We start from the raw sequence: 25862 nt of genomic DNA, 5'->3' as shown, positions 1-25862 counted from the left end.
GCGCATACTAAACGTCTTCTATAATTTAGCTCCCCAAAACCTTCTCCTTGTGAACCCTGTCTGCGTAAAAACAATGACGACATAAGTGATGTTATTACTTATTGCCACGAAAATAATTAATGTAGCAGTCATATAGTAAGATCAAATTAATATGTTTTCCTATTTAGTTACCATTGGTTGATTATTTTTATCTATAAATAACAACCTCAAATTAAATAGCACGTGACCTTAAGTTTAATCTTCGCGTCTATAGTAGGTCCGAATAAGTTTATCGACTTATGACAAAAAAAATACAGCACTAACAGTACAATTTTGAACAAAATAACTATTAATTTAGATTCCTAAAATAAAAGTGCGTACCAATTTGCAAAAGGCCGACAGCACGCACCTTCTTGCGAGCCGAGAGTGCCCATGGGCAGTAGTATCATTAAACATCAGGTGACCCTATTCTACACCCTATCAAGCCCGTTTGCCCTCTGTTCTGTAATAAAATAAAAATTACAGTTTACATAAATTTTTTATAAATTAGTTTTCATGTTTATAAACTTAATTAGAACTTAAATATTTGTATAATCATATTATTTATAATATGATCAAAAATCCTTTCTTGATTATTAACTAAAAAAAAAATTATTTTCGAACGAATATCATATTAATTTCTGATAGGTTTTCCTTTCTTATTGGTCTTATGGCTAAGTCTATCTATTTTTATTGGTGGAATTAACGTCAAATCCAATAACGGCCAATGAAAATCATCAATAAGAAATGGTTGATTGTCACTTGTCAAATAAAAGTTTCGGCGTTATGGCGGGTCCGTGTTTTTTCAAGCTCGAATACGAAATGAATATCTATGTGCGCCGCTTGGGCGGCGACAGTGACAGCAATTTGTCCAATATTCTTGTTCGCCATTTTGTGAATCTTGTGGAATTTTGTGTTAAGTAATCGACGAGATATCACGTTGAGGCAAATCAATTTTGATGTAGGCGAAAGTTTCCAACTTATCATGCAATTCATGTACTAAACCACCACCTCCCTTATTCTTTTAACTACGACAATATAAAGCCTACGATTCTGTATATTTTTTTATTAATTAAGTGGTCTCGTCTTTGAAAACGGTCACATACTAGGTTATCAACATTAAGAGCACTCGTAATTGCAGAAGTTGAAATGACCGAAAAGGCTGTTGTGGGAAAGCCCGTGTTGAAGAGACATGAAATCGCTCGCCCTATATATGTACAACGTTTGGACGCCGCCCTAGACATCAGGCCGTTTGTTAGCCAAGTTGAAAGGATATTAAATTCTGATGGTGTTAGTGATAGTGGGGATGACTCAGATGTTCTATCAGTTGGTAATGAAATGTCTAAAGGGGATAAGTTGATGAATGGTGTAGTGACTACTAAACAAGGTATACATAAATTAACTAGAAATATATAAATTATTTTTCCAAAATTAAGTTTTTTATAATGTTTTTAAATAATACAGAAATTTATGTCTTTAGATATTTTTATTTGTTTCATAGAAACATTTCGCATTTTATGCTGTCTTAGTGCAGTTGTTTATCAAATTTTGGTATCATAATTCACGAAAGTAAAGGCACAAATTTCTACTACATAATCTAACTGTACACTGTTATTGTACCTGTGTAAATATTCTAATGTGTTACAGAACGGCAAAGTGATCGTGCTCGTCTATACAATCTATCATCTGTTGGAGAAGAGAGGGAGTGGCTTCGAGATGTGTTATTATCAACAGAGTCTGAATCTAGCAGTGATGATGATACCTCAGCAGCAAAAGAGAAGAGAATTAAATACCTTCTCAAAGAGAGAAAGTTTCATAACAAATATGTTAGGTCTTATTATAAGGACCCTGGTGTGAGTTTATAGTTACTTATAATTAAATTAATACAATTTATAAAGTGAAATTGCTACATGCTGAGGGTATATGAATAATCATTTGTGTCAATCAACATTAAAATTTAATAAGATTTGACCTAGTTTAAAATTAATGTAGCGCATCACACATCAAGCACAAATATTTTAAATTAATAATGATGACTTATAAAAGATACTATATTTTTTTGGCTTCAGAATTCTCGATACATGTATTATGGGGCTGGCTTGCTATCAACCATGGACAGATACCCAGAGAGGAGAATAAACAGGCCTCCTCCAGCCCCCACAAGAGGACGGAGAGGCCGACCCTCAGATAAAGGCGTTCCTAGAAACATACAAAAATCGAAAAAGATAAAAACTAAAGATGGACATATAACAGAAAGTGGAAACGATGCTGTGAGTATACAAATAGAAGAATATTTTATTGATATTAGTTCATTCCAGGGATCTACTTTTTGGGGCTGCACTTTACTTTAGTTGACTTTAAATCTAAAGTTATATGAGGTTTTTTACATAATTGCCTGATTTAGTTTGGTTTGCCTGATGGTATGATTCAAATATTTTATTAAAGATTTTGACAAAATTACAGACATTGAACAAAATAGGCAAAAAACCAAATTAAAAGTAAAACTTGTATTTTAGCCTGATGGAGTTGATTGGGAAGATCACTTAAAGAACATCAAAGAAGAAAATGAGCTGAGCGATGAATTAATAATAGCAGAAAAATCTAGTGTCAGGTAACTCCATTTCTTTTTAATAATGATTAAAGACTGGAACTATGAGAGTCTGTCATACCCATGGTAATGGCCTGAAATACACTTGCATTAATATAAAAAAAACAATTGAATGAAGCCAATAAGAGATTTTCCCTATGCCCCAGCAACAAATACTGCTTCATAGTAATTTTAAAAATATATTTTTTTTCTTTGCCTTAATTCCTATTACAGTAGTATACAGGATAGATTTGGCTCTGCCTGTAAGCTTGTTACTGTTTATTTTTTTATTAAACATATACATGTTATTAATAAAAAATGTGATATGACAATTCCTCAGAGGCCGAAAGAAAGCATTAATGGCAAAGAGTCCAGAAGCATTAACAGCGAGACGGAAGCGACATTGGTTCCTGCTAGTAAAGAAAGAGTTAGGGAAAGTGCAGAGAGCAAGAACGTCAACACACAAAGAGGTGACATTGCAAAGAAAGAGGTTGGCAACATTATGCAGTAAACATTGGAGACATGTTGCTATGCAGGTAATAAAAACATTTGCGTAGTTCATCCACTAATATTATTTAAATATTTTTGGTGAAGTGTTGATGAAAAATAAGCACACCCAATCTTGGTTCTATGGCTACTAAATGTGTTATATAGTATAATGTATATATTTTTTTTAAATCAGTCTCAGAAGAACATGAAGGAAACAGTATGGCGTTGTAAACGATTGAGTCGAGAGATGCAGGGTTATTGGCGGCGCTATGACCGCGCTGAGAGGGAAACTAGACGAAGGATGGAAAGAGAGGCTGAGGAACAGAGAAAGGTATTTTTTATTAGTAAGTAGGCTTTGCATGCAGCAATCATTATCTCATTAACAAATTGTGACAAATACATATATTTATTTTCTTCAATCTTCTGATGTTTCACAATCTTCAATTATGATTATCCTTTAAGCTTATCTTTTGTACTACAAATAAGTTTGTAAACATAATAATGACTTTACATTTATATTGGGCATTATTATTCCCATGAACGCAAATAAGGCTTGCTCGGTGAGAAAACCGTTGATAGGTGTTAGGCATACAAAATATAGCAGTCTATAAAATAAATTATCATAACACAGACAACATTTCTTTTCCACCATATTCCAATAATAATAGATTTAGTAAATAATCAATAAGATGATACAAATAAGTTGCTTCATTGACGACAACCCTTTGACGACTGTAAAGTAGCCCTATTAGTATTTTATGTAAGTAAGTTTAGTTTCCAATATATTATTTTTATCCTTATCACATTTTATTTTTCTAGATGGACGTAGAATTAATGGAAGCGAAGCGGCAACGTCGCAAACTTAATTTCCTAATTACACAAACGGAACTGTACGCGCACTTTATGCAACGCAAGTTAAACGCAATTGAAGAAGGAGACTATGGGGCTGACAGAATATTAAGGCATTTGGACGAAGATAGAGACCCAAGACTCACCGCGATTGATAATTACGATAGGTAAGTGTTTGATTACGTTATACATTTCTATGACATTTGTTTTCTTTGTCGTCCTTCTCTTGGAGTTTTGGCATCATTTAATTATCTTTGTGAAACTAAAGTCCGTAGGGGTCCGTAGTCCGTCCGTAAACAATTTATATAGTTATATTTAAAAAAAATTTTTTATTGTTTTAACAGACTTTTCTGTATACCAGTAGCATGAAGTACAAAATTAAATACATTTTTTTATAGTATTTTTTATTATTATTAACACTATGTTCATTAAGTATAGAAGTTCCAGCTATCTGGTTCTATTTTATAGAAAAGAATATGCTTCTATGTAAGGTTATAATCTTAACCTTTTAAACCCTAATTATAGTGAGGCAATGAAAGCCCTTGCGTCTCGAAATGCACGCGAGGCTTTCCAAACCGATCGCGCTCGTACAGCGGCTTTAGACGCAGCGGCTGGGGGAGATTCGGGTCGTACTGAGAGACCAGGTGATCATGACCAACCGGCTATATTTCAAGGGACATTGAAGGGATACCAGCTGAAGGGAATGAATTGGCTGGCCAATTTGTATGACCAGGTATTTGCTTTAAACTCATTTTAATTATACTATTTAATTTAAAAAAAAAAATAGTTTTGCGTTAAACAATATTTAATTTATCTGTATATAAATACATTTGCTCAGATAAAGATATGTTTAATGCAACTCATAAAAGTATTGATGAACACCCGCTACTATTAATGCTATGTTATATTTGTATGCTATGTTTTATCTTAAGGTGTATAAGGTGGTGCCTCTATGTAAAGAAAAAGTTAATATATTTCAGGGTATAAGTGGAATTCTAGCAGATGAAATGGGTTTAGGCAAGACAGTACAATGTATAGCGTTCCTTTGTCATGTGGCTGAAAGACTTGGTGTATGGGGACCTTTTCTGGTGGTGTCTCCTGCTTCCACATTACATAACTGGCAGCAAGAGATGCAAAGATTTGCACCAGACTTTAAAGTGGTAAGTATTTTATTTAGGTACAGTAGCATACCTGCGTCTAGTTGTTGGTGCTTTTTATTTGTAAATCTTCATAACTTTTATATCATAATTTAATTTGAACAGTGATAATATTTTCATTATATATAATACTATAATATATATATATTATTACGAATGTTGTTTTTTTTTTAGTGTTATAAGGATAAAACATTCATTATGCTTATGCTTTATCAATAAGACTTACAATTGTGACTTTTCTCCAGGTGCCATACTGGGGCAGTCCCAGCGAGCGTAAAATTCTTCGGCAGTTCTGGGAGCGAAAGGACCTTCACACCCAGCAGGCAGCGTTTCACGTGGTCATCACCTCTTATCAAATTGTGGTTTCGGACCTTAAATATTTGAACCGTGTCTCCTGGCAATATATGATTTTGGATGAAGCTCAGGCCATTAAGAGTTCAGCGAGTATGCGGTGGAAGCTGTTGTTGGGGTTCAGCTGTAGGAATCGACTGTTGTTGTCAGGTAAGTGTCTACTACTCATAAAGCAGCAATGTACAGTTATTTAACACGTGGTTTCAATGTGAAGTGCTTTCAGTTTAGTTGGCTCGGAAGAGATTTTCATATATTCGTTTACTCTCTGTTTCCTTTGAATATATTTTATCACCTATAAAATATATCTTACTATTGTAACATGGAATAAGGATGAAATTCTTCAAACGACATTTTCTACCGATTTTTGTGTTACCTAGATTTTATTTTATAATTGTACAGTGACAATACAAATATCTATATTGTATTAAGATTTAAAACTTGATTTATTTCTATACAGGGACACCAATACAAAACAGTATGGCGGAGTTATGGGCGTTACTTCACTTCATTATGCCAACATTATTTGATTCGCACGAGGAATTCAACGAATGGTTCTCTAAGGACATCGAAAGTCATGCAGAAAATAAAAGCACGATTGATGAAAGTATGTAATATCACAGTCACAAAAGATGCGCTTTTAGACTGAATTTGCCCCTTATTCATAAAAACTTTTCTAATTGCACTCTTTTACTAAAGTACTCTGTCGTCCCTTTCTTCAACTACTCTGTGACGAAGAGAGGCAGGTTAGTAGCTTAGTCGAATCAGTATTTTAAAAAAAAATATGGATCTCGGAAACCTCCAGCCCATAGTCTATCCAATTATGTTATATTATTATATCCAACTATGGATTTAGTTGTGTTAATGGAATAAAGCATACTTGTTTATTATTACCTACTCTCGAGGGATGTGGTTACAAGTGGGACATAGGGTCATCATATTTCCTTTTATTTCGTGAACATTAATTAAATATTTATTTTTAAATTTAATTACTCACTCAGACTACGTTATTATTTATTTTAACCAAAGGTGGCTTATTGATATAATACATTTTGTGGTTATAATTTATGTTTAAGCAATTTTAAAAACCTGTTATAATATGTTTTTTTGTTGTTGTAGAGCATCTCTCCCGGCTGCACATGATATTAAAACCTTTTATGTTGAGGCGGATCAAGAAAGATGTGGAAAATGAATTATCTGACAAAATAGAAATTATGGTACATTGCCCTTTGACAATCAGACAGAAACTATTATATATTGGTAAGATTTTAGTGTATATAAAAGAAAGAAAATGTAATTATAATTAAAATTGTTAGTAATGTTTTCTTAAATCATAACTAATGCTGGCTTCCGCCATGTTTATTTACTATGTACCATCGCTATAAATAATATTAAAAAGATACTATCTTACTTAGCTGGATGTTAGAGTTTATAGAAATTGGTTAATAATAATTTAAAATCATCATAGAACTACTAATAACGAATACATATTTTCAATTAACAGCATTGAAGAAGAAAATAAAAATAGAAGAACTATTGCACTACACAATTGGATCAGAAACTGGACATAATGTTGACAAAAATTTCACTTCAAATCTTATGAATTTAGTTATGCAGTTCAGAAAGGTAGCATTTTAATAATGTTTTAGAAAATCACAATTTGTTCTATAAATTTCTGTTCTTTTTCTGTTGCTGAAAGATTTTAGAGGTTACATTCACAGACATGGCCCTAGATCTGAATCTGAATGTTTGATAAAAACTTATTGGATTTGTGGTAAGGAAGTCGTACTAAATCTTGTATTTGAAACCTATTCTAGGAGTTTTCGAGCGTAGACAACAACTATAGATAAGGCTATGTCAATATGCATGCATATTGGTTTTTAATATTTTTAAAATGTAATTAATGTAAACAAATCATTAAAAAAGGAAATGTAAATAATTTTCAACAACAACATTAGGTTTAATATCAGCCAAGTTTGTTTCAATGTGTATGATTACTTGAAGGCTGGTATACCATGTTATATTTATGAACAGTTCATCTTTCATACACACTTCAAACATAGATTTTAGGTTTAAATATATTGTTAAATTCCAGGTCTGCAACCACCCAGAATTATTCGAGAGACGTGATGTAAGATCACCTTTTGCGATGCATGTTGACGACTACAATGTACCAAAAGTGATAGCTGAAGACTGTATATTACTTCGGTGTATACCATCAAAGCGCCACTTATTATATAACATACTTAGTGTTCTAGTGTGTGATTATGTGCATAGGAGTGTTAGTGAAGTGAATAGTGATTGTTTCTCGTTTACAAGATTTATGGACTTATCTCCTATGGAGATCTATCAGGTGATGCTATGTGGGTGGCTGGATGCGTAAGTATTTATTTTCTTTAAATTAAATTATTTTCGATTTTTAATTATTATAATTCAATAGTCTATTGTACTTGAAATCATATGACATTTTTCTTATACCTCAAAGCTAAACATAAATGACTACAATATCTGTTTATAATAATTATTTTTAACAATGAGTTATAATGTTTAATTAAGTATAGTTTAAATAACCATACATAATATTTTATAGGTAACAACTAATAATAAACATTTACAATCAGTTTCTATAGGATTAAGTGTAAAGATTCATATTGTATAATAAATCATAATGAATTTGAAATAAAATATAACATCTGGGATTTTTTAATATGTATGTAGTTAAAGATTGATAATAGATTAACCTACCTATAGATTGTAATCAACTTTGTCCTTTGACTTTTTAACCCTCACTTTCATTTTACACCAAATTGAGGATACCCATATTTTTTTTATCTTACAGTATATTACACATAGAACAAAGTCTAGAAACATATGAAAGGTTAAGGCATAGACAAGAATGGTGGTATACAGATGACTGTCATGATTATAAGAATGTTAGCAATAAACACTTACTGTTGATATGTCCCGATGGAGATGTTCTAAAGACACGGAAAGAAGATTCCTTGTTATGGAGCGATATGTTATTTACGTATCCTTTGTGGATACCAGGTATGTTCAAATGTTTGTAACTATATAACGATGTAATTGTAATGGTATATAGTAATAATTTAAGTACTGTATTTGGCATATGCAAATAATTACTAAAGGTTGAACTTATTCAATTTAAATTTATGTTATGCATTAAGAATTCAATTCTTTCATCTTCAATTTACAGGTGGACCTTTTTACGCGCATTTAAATCACACAATACATTATATGCCGGAGACGATAGAACATCGATCATTAAGAGGAAGACAACTGAAAGAAGCTAGTGGACAGGTAACAAAACAACACTGGTGCCGCCAAAAAAATACATATCAATTCATAAAACAGAACTGAATAAAAATAAAATATAAAAAAATAGTATTTATAACAAAATAAATAATTTTTGATTTTCAAGTATTTTATATTATTAAATTTTGTTACGAAACTAAAATACAATGGCAAATAATGTGCTGATTTTGCTGTTACCTTAGTTAAGTAAAGAGACCTGTACATTTCAGACGGAAATGCTAAGTGAGATAAAGACTGAAGACGGAGGTGTGATATCCGTGGATAGTCAGCCCGTGGAATTGGCGGAATTTCCTCACGTGGAAAGACCTTCTATTGTATACAATGATGTACCCACACCGTTACCAGCATTCTTATTTACTGCGCAGCAAAAGGTAAGTGTACTAAGTAAAAAAACCTGAAATACTTATTTCGATTAACGTAAAACTTATTAATTCGGCTCTTAAATTTTTTTTATTATATTTCATATATTTCTTGCTTTTTGTGTTTTATTATAAATTTCATATGCGGCAAAATATTTTTTTCATTCATTACCTATAGTATTTTGTGCGATTGATTCTAAAAAAATATATTAAATAATCATAACAGAAGAAATTATTTTACACTGTTAGATTTTAAGTAAAAACCTGTACGTAATGCATAGTATAAAACCCAATCGCAGTAAATCTCGCAACCTCTCAATAGGACTCAATTTTCATCGCCAAGGCGTCAGCTTTACTAATAATGTGTCCAGGCAATTAGGTAGTCTTTCAAGTTGAAACAGTTGTTTTACCCGGTATCAACTTGGGGTTATACTTCATGTTTATTTCTAACTAAGATAAATAATTTAGGTGTGCGCGCCAAGACGTCAAGCGTTCGCAGTTTCGCGTTCGTTCGCGTATCACATGACGAGACACGCGCATTGTGAGTCAGGTCCCGGAAGCGAGACTATCTCTAGGCTTGTCGATAACGCGCGGCCACCTTACGGCTGGGCTTCCCTGCAGGTGCCCGGTATGTTTATTCTTATATGCTACTTTCTACTTATTTACTATGATGACACCACTGCTTATTTATATAAATGTATTTTATGGACAAAGGTTTATTAAAATTTATTACATTATTTACTGAAAAATAATGGGACTAAATTAATAACAATTTAACACAATTTTGGTATGTGTGAGAGTATGCCTAGTTTTCATTCGTATTAAATAATAATATCAATAAACAATATGTCTCGTTGATCACGATTGTTACAAAGCATTTGAAACTTTTGTTAATGTAAGAAGAAATATTGCGGTTCTTTTTGTTAAAGACCTTTTTATTTTTTATTTTAGTGGAAAGTGTGATAAAAGAACCAGTGGCACTACAACCTCTTTAGATTTGGGCCTCATTTCTGTTTCACGATCATTTGTCAATTTAATAAGCAAGCAGGTGATCGGCTTCCTGTCTATGACATATGCCGTCGACTTTTTGGTTCTTAGGCAAGTCGGTTTCCTCGCAATGTTTTCCTTCACCGTTCGAGCGACTGTTAAATGCGCACATAGAAAGAGAGTCCATTGGTGCATATCCGGGGAACAAACCTGCGATCTCACTACGTTAACACGGCCAATGGAAAGTGCAAAGTGTGATTAGCCTTTTATAAAATACTTCTGTACTTACCTTCATGAGGTAACAGGTTAAATATGTGTTCGGTTGTCAGTATTTTCAACTGTATATATATCCCAGACTTGCATATGTTGATAAAAAACTCAAAAGAGCTCTAAGGAATCTCATATGTCAATAATTTATTGGATTTTGAATCTCAGCCTAAACCATAGTAACAACTTCCTTTCTTAAGTATTATTATTTAATACATAACATTACATAACGTAGGGCAATGTTTATTACACAAGTATGTATACATTTATGCTTGTAAAACATCCATATATTAGGTCCTTACATATGAAATTGGCGTTTTGTCGTACTGGCCACTTTGACCTCAAATACCTCCTCTTTGGTTAGGAATTTCAAATTCAAATTTGTATAGCTATTTACTCATGTATTTGTGCTTCGATGACCGTCATTCATTTGGTTTTTTTCTGTTTTTTTCTGTTTGCGTCAATCATTTTACAAAATGGAAAACTTAAAGTATCGCATTATTTACGAGTACGAGTTCCGCCATGGCACTAGTGCTGCGGAAACGACACGAAGGGTGAATGATGTGTATGGCGGTCATGTTGCAAAAGAAATCACAGTTCGTTTTTGGTTCCAATGTTTTCGTTCTGGAAATTTCGACCTGCAGAACGAGCCCCGTGGACAGCCTGAGACCCAAGTTGATAATGAAGTATTGAAGGCTATTTGGGAAGCGGATCCATCGCAAACCACGTCCGAGTTAGCTGCAGACTGCGGTGTTAGTGATAAAACTGTTTTAATTCACTTGAAGCAAATTGGGAAGATTAAAAACTTGAAAGGCGGGTACCTCACGAATTGACTGTAGCAAACCGGCAAACGCGCGTCGACTGCTGCGTTACATTACTGAACTGGCACAATAATGAAGGTATTTTAAACCGAACCATTACCTGTGATGAAAAATGATTCTTTACGATAATCGGAAGCGCTCAGCGCAATGGTTGGATCCTGGCCAGCCAGCCAAATCCTGCCCCAAGCGAAAATTAACCCCAAAAAAGTTACTTGTAAGCGTTTGATGGACTAGTGCCGGTATTGTTCATTGCAGTTTTCTCAAATCTGGCCAGACTATTACGGCTGATGTCTATTGTCAGCAATTGCAAACCATGATGGAAAAGCTAGCGGCTAAACAACCTAGGCTGGTCAATCGCTCCACGCCACTGCTACTTCACGACAACGCTAGACCACACACTGCACAACAGACGGCTACCAAATTAGAAAAGCTTCAATTGGAATGTCTAAGACATCCTCCGTACTCCCCGGACCTTGCTCCAACTGATTACCATTTTTTTCGAAATTTGGACAACTTCTTGCAAGGGAAAAAATCTTACTCTGATGGGGCAATCCAAATCACCTTCACAGATTTTATTGATTCCCGTGCGACTGGTTTTTTTAGTAAAGGGATCAATGAACTACGCATAACAAGAACAACGAACTAAGTGCATAGAAAAAAATGGTTCATACTTTGATTAATTCAATATATTATATTTAAAAATATTCGACTTTTTGTTCCTCCCATACAAAACGCCAATTTCATATGTAAGGACCTAATATATAATAATAATACTTATTTGATTCAGATAAGAACCAGCTAGTCAGTGATGCAGGAAAACTAACAGTATTAGATTCTCTGCTGAAGAGGTTAAAGGCGCGAGGGCATAGAGTCCTTATATATAGCCAGATGACGAAAATGATTGACTTATTAGAGGTAAGTTGTTATATAAAATTATTTTTTTAAATTGTATAAAATTGTATCGTTTCTAAATTAGTAGTAATTATCTACTATTTTAGTGCTATTTTGTTGAAGAAATCTTATTATTCTCAGTTGAAATAAATATTCATCAATATTGCCGGCAATTTTCAGACCTTCGATACTGTGTTATAAAAACTTAGGCAAAATTTAATTTGTGTTAATTATGTGTTTACAGGAGTACATGTGGCACAGGAAACACAAATATATGCGATTGGACGGCTCCAGTAAAATATCAGCCCGTCGCGACATGGTTGCCGATTTTCAGGTAATTTTAATAAAGTATAGCGTGTGCTTAAGCGGTACATATTTTAAAATATTGCTAGACGAGAACACAACTGTACTCTTGTTCGACAGACCTATCAGTGTGAAAAATTGTCGCTTGCAATTTAAAATAATATACTGTATTTGTATAAATAACTGATATTAGAAAATGTAGTGTGCAAGTAACTTTAAACTATTGCTCTCGACATCATTCATCATTTTTATTGTTTCGGTATTTATTACATGTGATTAAAAGTGAGAAAATTTTATTTATTGTAATAATTTAATTTTCAGGCTCGGACAGACATATTTGTATTTCTGTTGTCAACGCGTGCGGGGGGACTGGGAATAAACCTCACTGCGGCCGATACTGTAAGTTTATTTAGAAAATAATTTTTTATCTCGTGTATTAATGGTGAAAAAAAATTATTTTGAATAATCCATCATGAAGGTCAAAGACAACCCGACCATAACACTGGTTGCTAAATAAAACGTTAATTATTCTGTTTTTCTTCTTACTTGTTCTTACTAAATAACGAACAGAGAAGGCTATATGTGTATTAATTTGGTAATATTCCATTTTAAACTGAACTTTAGTGGTTCCTGTACATTATAAATATGATGTATTGAAGTACGTCGTAAGTAAGTCTTTCTTGACTTCTGTGACTTCCTACTTCCTTTCTAAATACTGTCTTTGATCTGGTTTATAACGTTAAGTAAAACGAATTCCTGTGCCATGGCCGAAAATGCCTATTATCGTTTGCGATTTTAGTTCTTAATAAAAAAATCTTTTTTCTAGTATTCAATTGTATATAGGTTATGTCCTCCAAAGTGTTAAATAAGTAATTTTTTAAACCATAGGTTATATTCTACGACTCTGATTGGAACCCAACGGTAGACCAACAGGCGATGGACCGTGCACATCGACTGGGACAGACCAAACAGGTCACGGTGTATCGGCTCATTTGTAAGGGAACTATTGAAGAACGCATTATGCAGCGGGCAAGGGAAAAGAGTGAGGTAAGTTTTGGGCAATATACAGAAAGGAAATGGACTGGCTGGGCTGTATCATGTTTATTCGATATTTAATGGGATACACATCCAAAACAATACTCAACATACATACAATACAATTACTCAACAAATCTTGCAAGGCAATCTTTTAAAAATCTGATCCAAGAGACTTTATAAATAATAAATAAAATATTCATTAGACGGGGACAGAAATTAGGAAACATCCATAAAAATATATATACTAAACTCTTAACTATTCCAAGAAAATCAAATGCGGTCCGTTAATGATTCAACATCTCTAAATTGCGACGAGAAAGCGCTGGTTTCCTACGTAGAAAAAATATCTATTGGTGCTCAAGAATGGTCAATGGATAAATCACAAAAGCACATCTATAAGAATAAGTAATAATAATAAATCTGGTATATATATATATTCAATTTGTTTAATATTGGTTTTAGATTCAACGAATGGTGATAAGCGGGGGTAACTTCAAACCAGACACCCTCAAACCAAAGGAAGTTGTCTCATTGTTGCTGGACGATGAGGAAATTGAACTTAAATGTGAGTTATTGAAAACAAGTTTGATTATATTTTTAAGGTGATTTGTGTTATTTCTTGGAACATTACTTTATTTCAGATCGTCAAAAGTCTGAAGAAAAGAAAATTATAGAAGAGAGAGAACGGAAAAGAAAATTGGGAATATTGCCTGCTGTGCCAGCGGTGAGTAGGATATAATTTATATATTATACAACTCCATTATTTTAATGAACATTTGGTCTGAGAAGAGAAATTCTTAAATACTATGTAACTACGTGAAATACCTAATTATATAACTTAATTAATGTTATGTTGCAGCCGGTCGTTAATGAAGCAAAACGCGTTCGCGAGTCCATATCAGAACCGGGTAGTCCCTTACAAGTCGATGACGAGGGAGATTTAGTGGTGGACACGCCAAATATAATGCCTTCTCGTAAGTATAGAAAAACTGTTATCATATAGAAAAATAGGATAGAATATATAGTAAGGAATGTAAAACCAACTCAATTGGTTTGTCAATACATATACAAATAACAATTGGCCTACAAAATATATTGTCTGATTTATTGATTTATTCTGACAAAATATTTTGATGAAACTGTTGTCGAGTAAAGAAGGAAGGGCATGCTATAGCCGTCGTTAAATACGTTTAGGTTAAGTTAAAGTTTAGTATTTCACATATTTATTCCAAAGTCATTACAAGAGCATGACGAGCCCTATAATTTATAACCTGAAAATTACAATTTAACTAGTGGGGTCTGTGCGGAAACAAAACCGTTGCGGGATTTGAGGTAGCTGCAGTGCTAAATTACCTTTTTCGTTATGTCGAAAACAGTGTTACGTCATTATATTTCGCCAGTAATTCTTTTAATATGACATAATTAAATATATATAATTTTTATGAAATAAAAATGTTCGCACAACCACTACGCAAGATCAATTTCCGCTCAGACAACCTAGTTGTGTCAATAAAAAAATATAAATCTTAATCTAGACACTAAGAATACGCATCGATTATAATACTATAATATATATGTATACGTTTCCAGCGTACACGAACGTAAGCCGCGGCGCGTGGGCGATGTCACGTACTCGCGGCGCTCGTCGTGGACGTCCGAGAGGTTCTAGGCACACTATTGCTAATCGAAGGCCAGACCCACACACTGATACTGCTTCTGCTATTGCTGCAGGTAAGTTTTTATTTAATACTAGCGGACCCCACAGACTTCGTTCTGTCAAAAAGATTTGAAATGTGCCAGTTTTTTGTTCCTACCAATTTTATAGTCGGCGCAAAAAATTTGGTCGGGTTCGCGATATTATCACTTGTTGTGTTTCGGAACGCGACATTGCTTAGACAACAGTGAGTGTTTGTACTTTATTGAATAGCAATAAACTTCAAATTTACTCTACATTTTATTAACAAAACGTTTGTATGGGAAAAATAAAAGGGCTGTTTTAGGGTTTTCCCGTAAATTATTCAAATTTTTCTCACCGTAAAAACCATCCTTAAGACTTCAACGAACATTAAAAAAAAATTGGTACAATTGTTCCAGGCGTTGTAGAGTTATGCGCTTACCAACACATTTTGCGATTCATTTCTATATGATAGATTAATAAGTATTAGAAATCTTACACTCACACTTACCTCATGTATACTCTGAGTTTGCACATTGTCAAAATATATAATGGTCGCATTATTTCATAATTTGTTATAGTGGGTTTTGGTATGATTTTTTGTCAAGTCTTCTAGTGCATTAGTATACAGTCTGAATAGAAAATAAATCTGTTGGAATTTTTTAATTTAAGAAATTCCAAATTTAACTTTCTAGTCGAGAAAAAACTGGTTGTAAAAAAGATGTTAATATTTATTTTAATGAATAATTATAAAGCTTAAAGCTTGAAAGAGACATCTAATAAATAATTAAGATCCCAAAAAATATTAATTTTAAACATACCGTCTCCATTGATTCAGTCTTTTGAACATAAATTATTATTTTGTTTATTCATTTGAAATAATAAAAGGAAAAATGATTTATGAAAAAGAATGGTTAATATGAATTGCAATAACATTTCTTAATAAAAAAATAGATGCAATTTTACAAATATCTCGCTTTTTTATTTCTAGGTGCTCTTCTCCTGGAATCGGATATGCCTCTTGAAATTGTGGAGGCAAGTGGAGCTCCAGAAGGCCGCGGCCGAAGGGGGCCGGGGAGGCCCCGACTTAGAACGGTGGCACCCCGGGCCCCTTCCAGACGCCCACGCAGGCCCCGTGAGCCTCTATTAGTGCCCTTGGCGCCACCTCCCTGACCCGTGAGTATATATTGCTTTTCTAAATACGTAAAAACACAAATAATAGTTTTAATTAAACCATTTACTTTACCTTAGTTTTCATTAATTTAACGAAAATAAATGCATTTTATCTTATCACAAAAGATACTTAAAATTTTAAAGAAAATGGAAGGTATTTTTTATATGAAACATGTATTCGCTAAAATTAGTCAATCAGTGTTATTAAGACAAGCTTACTCATTTATAGAAATTACTGTTAGCACTGAATTTTGGTATTTTTCAAAAATGTCTAGTACGCTCCATACACATTGATAGTGTAGACTTATTGTAAAACTTAGCCGTCAATATTCATACTTTAACGTGAACTTAGGAGTTTTTTTCTTAATCGAGATATCCTTGATTTAATACGATGTTTTCTTTGGCAGATGAACTAAAGTGGCTGTTGTTGACTTTATGGACCATTAGTGCAATATTAATATATTTAGTAATGATATTATTAAGAATTTTTTGTACGATAAAATAACTAAATTATTGTGTAAATTATATAAATGTATTACATAAACTACCATTTAATTCCAAACATCCTTACCTTTTGGCCAAACATCCATCTTTGGCTATATTTTTCGTGTAATTGTTTATATGTTATATGTTATAGCTGTAGGATTACGAAATAAATAAATAAAGATAGTTATTGGAAAATAAATACAAATTTAAAAAATGAACCTGCTAAACGTCAACTTTTGTAAGTAATTAGATGTAGTAGTATTTTGATTTCTATAGAATATTTCGAGAAGCCGCTTTTTAAGCGTTATATTTGTATAATATTGGTAATCGAATTAGAAACGTGATTGATGCAGCAAAGCTTCTACGAATTTGCTTTGAATTGTAAAAGCTTGTTTTTTATTCAAAGAAATGTTGCAAGGCAGTTAAAAATCAATTCAGTAACCAAATATTGATTACTTTAAAAAATCCATGTCAATCGATGTTTTATTTGTTAAATAAATGTGTAATGTATTATCGACTATTTTAATCCGAAAATTGATGAAACATGAAAAATTTCCTTGAACGCAAATTTTGCGGTGTCTTCAAAGGAAAAGAAAAGAAAGTCTTGGAAAAGTCACTTAATAAAATAATTTCAAACCGGTTTGTGTTTTATTATATCTTAAGTCTACCATTAAAATAAAGAATCCAGTTGAGTTTAGGTACCTAAAGTCAATAGCATTTTTTAGTACCGAATGAAAGAACGATAATCATGTTTGGGGTTTCTATGCAAGTTTCAAAAGTTGTTTACACTTACACAGCAAACTTTCTTCGACAGATGTTTCTATAAAAATAAATAAATTATAAAATGATTTTAATTAATTCGTGAATCACAATAAGCTATTATGTCTTTATATAAATTTATTTAATATATATTTAAAACGTAAAGTTTTCTGTGCTTTGAAAGTTGACACTTATTATTTTTAAGCGTTTTCGCCAAATTTTGACAATAGCTTTCAATATCTTGGTGTTTACAAAACTTCAGTTTTATAAATATAGTTTTACAAATTGTTTAACTTCTAAATATGATGCGGTAAGTATTGTTCACAAATTTGTTTTCTAAAAATAAATACCTATATTGAAGCCAATTCCTGATATCCCTATCCCTTTGCGAAAGATATCTTAAGTAACTATAATAAAAATGAATTCCTTCAAATTGTAGAAAATTTGTTTATAGTTTAATTAATTCATATATTATAAATAATTATATTTTCTTTACAGCTTAATCTGAGAAAATCGTTGAATTGAGAGACTATGAATATATGTTGATATCCAATTGAACATTGCTTGAAGACAACTTTTTCTATGTTAATGGCGTCATCCTAACTAAATAAATACTAATTTTTCAAATGGCTTAAAGTTATTATAATTTTTCAAATGGCTTATTATTATACCTATTATACATTTGAAAAATTCCTGTTTATTTAAACAACAAAAAGCAGAGTAGAATAATACAATTCATGAATGAATTTTAATGAAGAACAGCTATTGTTGCAGTATTTACCTATAACACATTTAATTTATTCATAATCACACTTTCTCAACTCAAAATACCGAAATATACATCTTTTTCCTAAATTAGACAGTAGGTGCATCTTATTATTTTAACTTTATTAACAAGTTTTATTAAAATATTGAATTTAATATGTTCTAAACTACTATTTGGACTCGTTCGATACAAAATGGTTGAAAAAAAAGGTAACTTTTTTAGAATCGCTTATTCTGTCATAGTTTGAAGGCAAAACGGTCAAATTTTTGGTTTAGCCGAGCGGTCATGGTACGGATTTTCATACAAATTGAACGAATGAAATGTGATTACCGCTAAGGTCACGTGGGAACATAAACTGTCTCATTTTTTTGATGATGATTGATTTCATGATACGAATAAGCGATGCATCTCATCAGTTGTAAGTTGTCAATAGGGTCACAATAAGAGCTCATAGTAGCCCCCCAGGTTAGTGTTCAAAGTATATTTTTTTACTGAAACAAGATATTTCTCTAAAGTAATCTAAGCAAAGTAGTGATTTGATTTTTATCCATTTTATGAAAAGTATTTCTGTAAAGTAATACAAAGAATTCAACATGCCGTAATATTTAAGCAGTCAATAATAAGCAGTAAACCGATTTTTTTCTGCATATTTCTTATCTCAGAACTTTAATACAAAAACTTTATTTGCTGAGCTTGCTTGTATGTTTGGTAAGCTCTAATCTCGGTAACTACTGTGTTAATTAAAAACAATATATTGATAACGTGGGTGACGCTAAGGCGAATAGAAAACTTATCGAACTTGGGAAATTATACATTAAATTATAATTATTATTATATATCAAAATAATATTGATAATTTATACATTTCGTCAGGTGAAACTCAAAAGCATTGCCTGCATTGCCTCTAAGTTAAGGAAAATTTTAATCCTACAGGTAGCACTAGAAATAGGTCGAATGTTAGCACTAGTAGGTATACAAAATATTTAAATAATTTTATATTTATTCAGTTCATCATTTTTTTATCGACCTTTCTCTTATAAGTCATAACACATAAGTAAATTTTCCCAAGAGATATAAAGCAGTTACTATACCTATAATCTGAAGGTTTGACATAGTATCACGCTTTATTACAAGTTTAATTCGTTTGTTTAAAATGATTTAAAGGCAATCAAACGATTGACATATCAATATGCTGTGCGCACGCGCAGGCGCCTGCCAATATATTCGGTGTCACGACACACGACTAACACTTCCGTAATTAACTGCTTTGAAATACATGGGTAATCATTTTAATTCATGTAATTGCCTCCATAGCTTGTTTGGTTTGTCATGTTCGGACTTCGCAGTATTTCGGTTTGTATTCAAGAAAAAAAATCGGCTTACGCACAAAAAGCTACTTATCAACTGGAATAATGCAGTATGAGATGCCTTAAATTAACAATAACAGTTTTTACATATTTTTTATTATTATAATTAACTAGGGTGAATTCTCAATTGTTGTTACTAGCTTTACTCAATTCTTAATATTTATCAAGATAAATAGTACTATATTGTAAGAAGCAAACGTGCCGAGCAACACGTAAGTGCATTATCAATTACGTTTATTAAGCCATTATGTGAGAATGTAGTTGTTTCAGTGAACTGAAAGCTCGCGGGTCGCATGCGAATGAGTGACTAATGAGATGACCTCTTAACGGCTCGAACGACACGACCGTGTTCGACAACTAGGGAATCTACTCTGCTATACGTCGACATGTAGATCTTCTTCGCGTCCCTTAACTAAATACACACTATATAGGAGTTATGATGATGGATGGATATCAATGAATTTGTTGTAGGTATTTAAATTTAAAGCTAAGCTTTCTGATGTTGTGATGAATGTTTTCTGATACACTTTCTTTATAGAATAATCAAAGGTCGAAGTCAAAAATCATTTATTCATATAGGTAACACAATGAACGTCAAAAAAATAAATATACATTAAATGCTTCTAATTTTACATTTACTGCCAGTTCCCAAATCAAGTGATGTAGAATAAATAAATATAGAAAATTTCATTCCATTTCGTATTTATTTTATGTTTAATGAAATTAATATAAACAGTAAACCTTTCGTATATACTATCAAAGGGCCAGTTTGGTAGGTAACTTTATTATATAAAATGTTTTAACGAAATACATTTGGAAAAATATCTTTCCACGCTAAAAAGCACAATGTATCATTTGATATCACGTCGTACAGTCACATCATTATCACCGTGCAGTTCTTACATACAAATTAGCACGTTCCTTGAATACATCGGCAGAATGGCAGGAAGTTCAAGGTTTCCTACGGTCCCTGCTATTTAGAGCAGTAATCGGTCATTGTTCTTTGCTAACAGTACAGGTTTTAATTGTCGGTTATATTACGTAACACCATGTTACACATACAGGTAATTACTAATACCATACGTAGGACTTAATAGGCTTCCCTCTAACTCCCACAGAAGAAAACATAATGCTTATCTATTAAGTTCTAATAAGTAAGAGTTTCATTCCTAATTTTGTATGCAACTGATGTAAACACAATTTTTATTTATAATTTACAGAACTTGATATTTCTAGTGTCCTATGTCCTACAGTCCTACAGCAGTCGTTGTCAGCGATTCTCAACTCTTCTACTCAGAGTTTACTTAGTAATTTATTTGTCTAAAATAATGTAGTAATGTTTTACAATTCTTCTACAATGAATGACGAAGGCGCGTCCTAAATTATTACCGTTACGGAGTCTTTTACACAATGTAGATACCTCAGAAAATGTTCATTCAAAAATAGCAAGCCCGACAATTGTACAAAATCGATAATTAACTGTATGAACTGCTTGTAGGTTTTGATGCTAGCCGTAACGTAAATTAACAGATTCTCATATAAGAAAAAAGACTTTTCTAAATTCTAATGAACTCTATTTTATATCTCTATAATTATTTGTTGCAATTAACGTAAATTACTAATACATGTGACATCGATGTTAAGTAAGTAAGAAGACAAGTAAAACATATGTCTGAAAAGATATTATATTTAGAAATCATTAGTATAAATCAAATGATACTATTTTCCACCTCAACACCTCATGCCATTCATCAACTAACGACGGCATCTGTTTTTGCAGCAATGTATCATCACACCGCCTAAGAAATGTCGTTCTAAAGATTTCGAGTTTTTCGTCACATTCCTGGACCTTGTTAGGGGATGACTGAAGCGAAATGAAGCATATGATTTTACTCATTATGCATACAGAGACTTCGTAACTTCTATGATCGACCCAAAAAAAATTATGATATCGCATGTAACCTAAAGTCCCTTGCTTTTCTTAATAATGTTGTATTCTTACTCTTTTTTATAACTATGCAACTGTGGAGAGAGGCTCTGCTGAATAGTAAATTGACCAAGAAATAAAGACGATGCTATGTGCTTAATAATACCTATAAATTTCCACTTGCAAATCGTAGCGCCTAATAATTCTGTCTAGTTATCAATTTTGTGAAAGATGGTACCCAGTATTTGATTGGTTGCTAGTTACTTAAATTAAGGATCAATATGATTTAGTCAACCATATAGGTACATCGGTATGTAAAAAATGTTAAAAAAACTATGACACGAGACATTTAAATTTAGATTTTCCTTAAAATTTTTATCGGAAATGACACATTACACCCCTGAAACTACGCGCCACTTTAATAAGACCTTTCCAAGAGTTTTTATGTTGGAGAAAATCTTAGACGACCCTCGACAGCCGGGGTCGCGATTAAAATGGCGGAAGCTAAGTAGCGCGGTTAAAAACATAAGGGCCGGTGATTTTGTGAAGCGTAGAATGACGGATGTCTTTACAAGCTAGCTGAGATGTCATAGGGGTTTAGGGGCTCTGCTACTTAAACTTTAGAGGCAAAATTTATTAAAGAGTAATATGTAGTATATATTATTATATTCTCCTCTTTATCATATTCTATATCTACACTAATATTATAAAGAGGAAAGATTTGTACCTATTTTTGTATGTTTGTATGTTTGTAATGAATAGGCTCAAAAAGTACTGGGCCGATTTAAAAAAAATGTTTCACCAATATAATGCTACATTCTTCCAATTTGACATAGGCTACATTTCATTTTGAAAAAAAATTAGGGATCCTTAGTAAAATTGGAACAATGTAACCGAAGGTGTAGAAAAATTAGTCTTAAAATGTCTTTCGTCGAATGCGCGGCCGAAACTATTAGCGATAGAACAAAATAATGTACAACAATATTGAAGAACATCATAATGTCTACAAAAAACTCCGCGGTAGCATATGTCCAACTATTGTAGTTATGTCACTACAACTTTTTTTTTTTCTACAAATAAATAATTGTCTACCCCGTGCGAAGCCGGGACGGGCTGCTAGTTTTTTTATAAAGCAAACGAGCAACACATTCTCGTGAGTAGGTACGTTGCCAGCCTTTTAAGAATTGGTTCGACCTTTTCATTAAAGGATCAACTTAATTTATATTGTATGAAATCAATCAATAAATAGCCTCCAGCTTGGTGAGTTTAAAATCGCATGACGGTACTTCACTCTGAACCATTTTTTGTAAATTTGGCCCCACAAAGAGTACGGTTCTCAGTTCAAGGTGGCAACTCCATATCAGCTCCTTCCACTTGAGTTCCATATTCAACGAAGGGTGGTTCGAATCATCGACGACCAGTACTGCATCTTCTATTACATTTACCAGGGAGAGTGTCTAGTGATTAATACCTGCAGCTGAGTTTCGTCAACCGACGTCGAGACCGATTACGCAATTCGGTCTGTATCATCAGACAGCCGTTGTTCCATAACTAAGCCTTATTTAAGGAAGTTTTGCGCACTACCACTATTTGGAACCAGCTAGCCTCTGAAGTATTTCCGAACCAATTCGATTTATGATCCCTCAAAAAAGGCAATGCAGTCAAGAGCCTTTTGGCGTTAAGAGTACCCATGGGCAGCAGTATTACTTAAGATCAGAGGAGCCTCCGGCCCGTTTGCACCCTGTTCTTTTAGCAATAAATAAATATAGACTTTTAGCAATAAAATTATAAATACATGTTCTTAAAAACGAGCATCAGAAATGACGATAACCGAGACACTTTTAAATAATTTAAGTTACATATATTTTTATAACAATCATAAATTGAACTGGTAAAATATAAATCAAAGTCATATCATAACGCGGGACGAGACCAGCATGGCAGTTATGCGATGAGTATACTTTTAGTTTTGCCATAAGTAGCAAGAAATTTAGCACAGCAGCGACCTGAAATCCTACAACGCACAGACTTAAAAAAAATCAACAATTCAGTTTAGTTATTTAAAATTACCATTTCTGTAGAAGTTTAGCTTAACACAACAAAATACAAGAAAATATTTTACGGTAAAAGTATAAAATAAAGAAAACTTTATTGTAGTTTTCGTTTTACATTTGCAGTTTGAGAATCAGAGAAAGATAACAGCGTCGGTATGAATGATAGTATATCTTTTCTACCCCTTGTTTTTTACACCTCGAATTAAGACCAGCAAAAAACATATCGAATTGCACCCCCGACTATGGAAATAACGTCAAAACGTGTGTTTCATTTACGTGACGATTTTGTTATGACTGAAACTGACGAGGGATTGGGGGTTGTTAAAATAGATATTGCTATTTGATAGGCGGGGACTTTTTTAGTATCTTGTTGTTTAGCAAAGTATCACACGTACTCGTACAACGAAGTACAACTTCTACTAGAGTACGTAGCTTTTTGTATGGAAGTGGAGGAAGTCACAATATCTGTAGCGATGACCATTTTCGTCTCCACGAGATATTTTGGTAACCCAAACATCTAAAAATCTTATAGAATACATAACCATTTCTAAGCTGTGTGTGTGCGTGCCAATATAACTTTTGAACGTTATTTATTTATAAACAATACTTTATATTATTCAATGGATATGCAAAAAGTATGATAATCCATAACAGCACGCTGATATTCCATACTTAATAACTTATCAGAATCCTTTTGCTCCAAACCACACTCTTACCAAAGACAAAAATACGGCAATTATGATTCAAATCTACAACATGAAGGCGTTATGAGAAAATATTGATTTGATATTCTTCTTACAGAAATATTATTCAAATACCTAATTACTCAATCAGAGCTAGTTAGTTCATACTTAGAGCTTAACTATACGCAGCATAAATGATAGTTTCTTCCGCAGAAAGTTAAAATTAACAAATGGTTATTTCCGGTTTGAAGTTAGGGGTGGTTGTGATGATGTATTAATGTGCCAAGGTGGGATGGTGATTAATGTTCATAGTGTTGATATATGGACGAGAAAAAACTAATACAAAAAGCGACCATTCAAAACGTTTTCGTATTAAATGAAGAAATTTGTACTTGAACGGTATGTATTTTCTATTTCATGTTAAACATTCATATTAAAATCTAAGTACTATTGTAAGAAAAATTAAAAAAAAACTCACTGTGCTTAGTGGTGGTCTTCGTAGATGTATCATGAAAAAACTAGAATTCCGGGCGAATACAAGGCTTCACCCATTTGCCTGTAAAACAATAAATGATCATATGTCCAGATCTTTCCAAAATCCAATAGTTTCGAGATGTCACACAACTATAATATCCTAATAAACAATACCGATTACCATACTGATCCTCCATACCAGCCCCCATCCTCTTCTAATTCTTATTAAACAAAGATTAGGTTGGAATATGTCAGTGCATAATGTAATAGAAAGCTATATGAATATAGATTTTCCATTAGCTGTGTAAGCGAGCGGCTGTAGATGTGCACAGTAATGCAGCTAGATCAATATGCCATAGTCTGCGACTGGATAATGGCTTTTGTAATATCGCGTGGAAAATTGTTTAATTATTTTTGTTTATACTAGCAAGGAATTAAGATTGAATTATCAAAACGAAACTTTGAAGTCACATCAATACAGTAGTTGGGTATTATCCACTTTTTTGTATAAAAATAATAAATATCTTATCTATTACAAATGAAATCAAATGGATGTTGATGGATGAAATCATCGAAGCTCCGAAATAAACAGATAGTGCTAATTTCAGTTGTATTGCGATCCTCTAGAAGACTATATTATGTGTTCTAAATGCAAGATTGCTCATGGTCCTAGCATGAGAATTACAGTGCCGGAGCTTCGACTTCATACGTGAAATCTGCAAATGGAATGAGGCCTCGTTTGTATATACCCCATGTCTTCCGCAGGTTATCCAGCAGAGGTCCGTATTTATTCCAGGATATTGGAGTAATAACGGAATTATATGGTTTGTATTGGTTGATTGATCTTATATCGAATAAAATTAATAAATAATAGGTCATAAAGGCTGTTATACATACTCAAAACTACAGTGAAGCAACATCTAAAATACTGTCTAGTACCAGTGTGTAGACGACGATACCGTATAGAAATGGCGCATATTTCAGCTTAATTGGAGTCCTCTGTGTGTTCTGCTAATTAATTAGCTTAAATTGATTACTTAATAGTATCTAC

General features: G+C 32.8%; 1 protein-coding gene and 1 long non-coding RNA gene across 4 annotated transcripts; one reads left to right on the top strand and one right to left on the bottom strand.

Moving 5' to 3' along the window:
* Positions 1–823: 823 nt before the first annotated feature.
* Positions 824–17420, top strand: LOC123708276 (chromatin-remodeling ATPase INO80). Of its 2 annotated transcripts, XM_045658939.1 has the most exons (29): positions 824–979; positions 1160–1405; positions 1666–1871; positions 2088–2288; positions 2535–2629; positions 2946–3141; positions 3288–3425; positions 3914–4110; positions 4469–4676; positions 4924–5103; positions 5346–5601; positions 5909–6055; positions 6568–6708; positions 6953–7074; positions 7544–7827; positions 8288–8496; positions 8663–8766; positions 8991–9152; positions 9609–9768; positions 12003–12130; positions 12351–12440; positions 12731–12808; positions 13298–13456; positions 13910–14012; positions 14089–14171; positions 14307–14421; positions 15038–15178; positions 16114–16298; positions 16703–17420. In XM_045658939.1, exons 2-28 carry the CDS (start codon positions 1168–1170, stop codon positions 16293–16295), a joined length of 4323 nt encoding a protein of 1440 aa, XP_045514895.1. In that variant the 5' UTR covers positions 824–979; positions 1160–1167; the 3' UTR covers positions 16296–16298; positions 16703–17420. The 2 variants fall into 2 exon arrangements, with proteins under 2 accessions (XP_045514895.1, XP_045514887.1); XM_045658931.1 differs by having other exon boundaries at positions 824–1405.
* On the bottom strand, positions 16221–25143 carry LOC123708290. Of its 2 annotated transcripts, none has more exons than XR_006753587.1 (3): positions 24986–25143; positions 24816–24893; positions 16221–16317 (listed from the first exon to the last, which is right to left on the bottom strand). It is a non-coding gene; the product is annotated as an uncharacterized LOC123708290 (long non-coding RNA). The 2 variants fall into 2 exon arrangements; XR_006753585.1 differs by having other exon boundaries at positions 24993–25143.
* Positions 25144–25862: the final 719 nt, after the last annotated feature.

This window comes from Pieris brassicae, chromosome 1 (genome assembly GCF_905147105.1).
Source record: "Pieris brassicae chromosome 1, ilPieBrab1.1, whole genome shotgun sequence".
Taxonomy (NCBI): domain Eukaryota; kingdom Metazoa; phylum Arthropoda; class Insecta; order Lepidoptera; family Pieridae; genus Pieris; species Pieris brassicae.
This window is presented reverse-complemented; position numbering and strand designations above follow the sequence as displayed.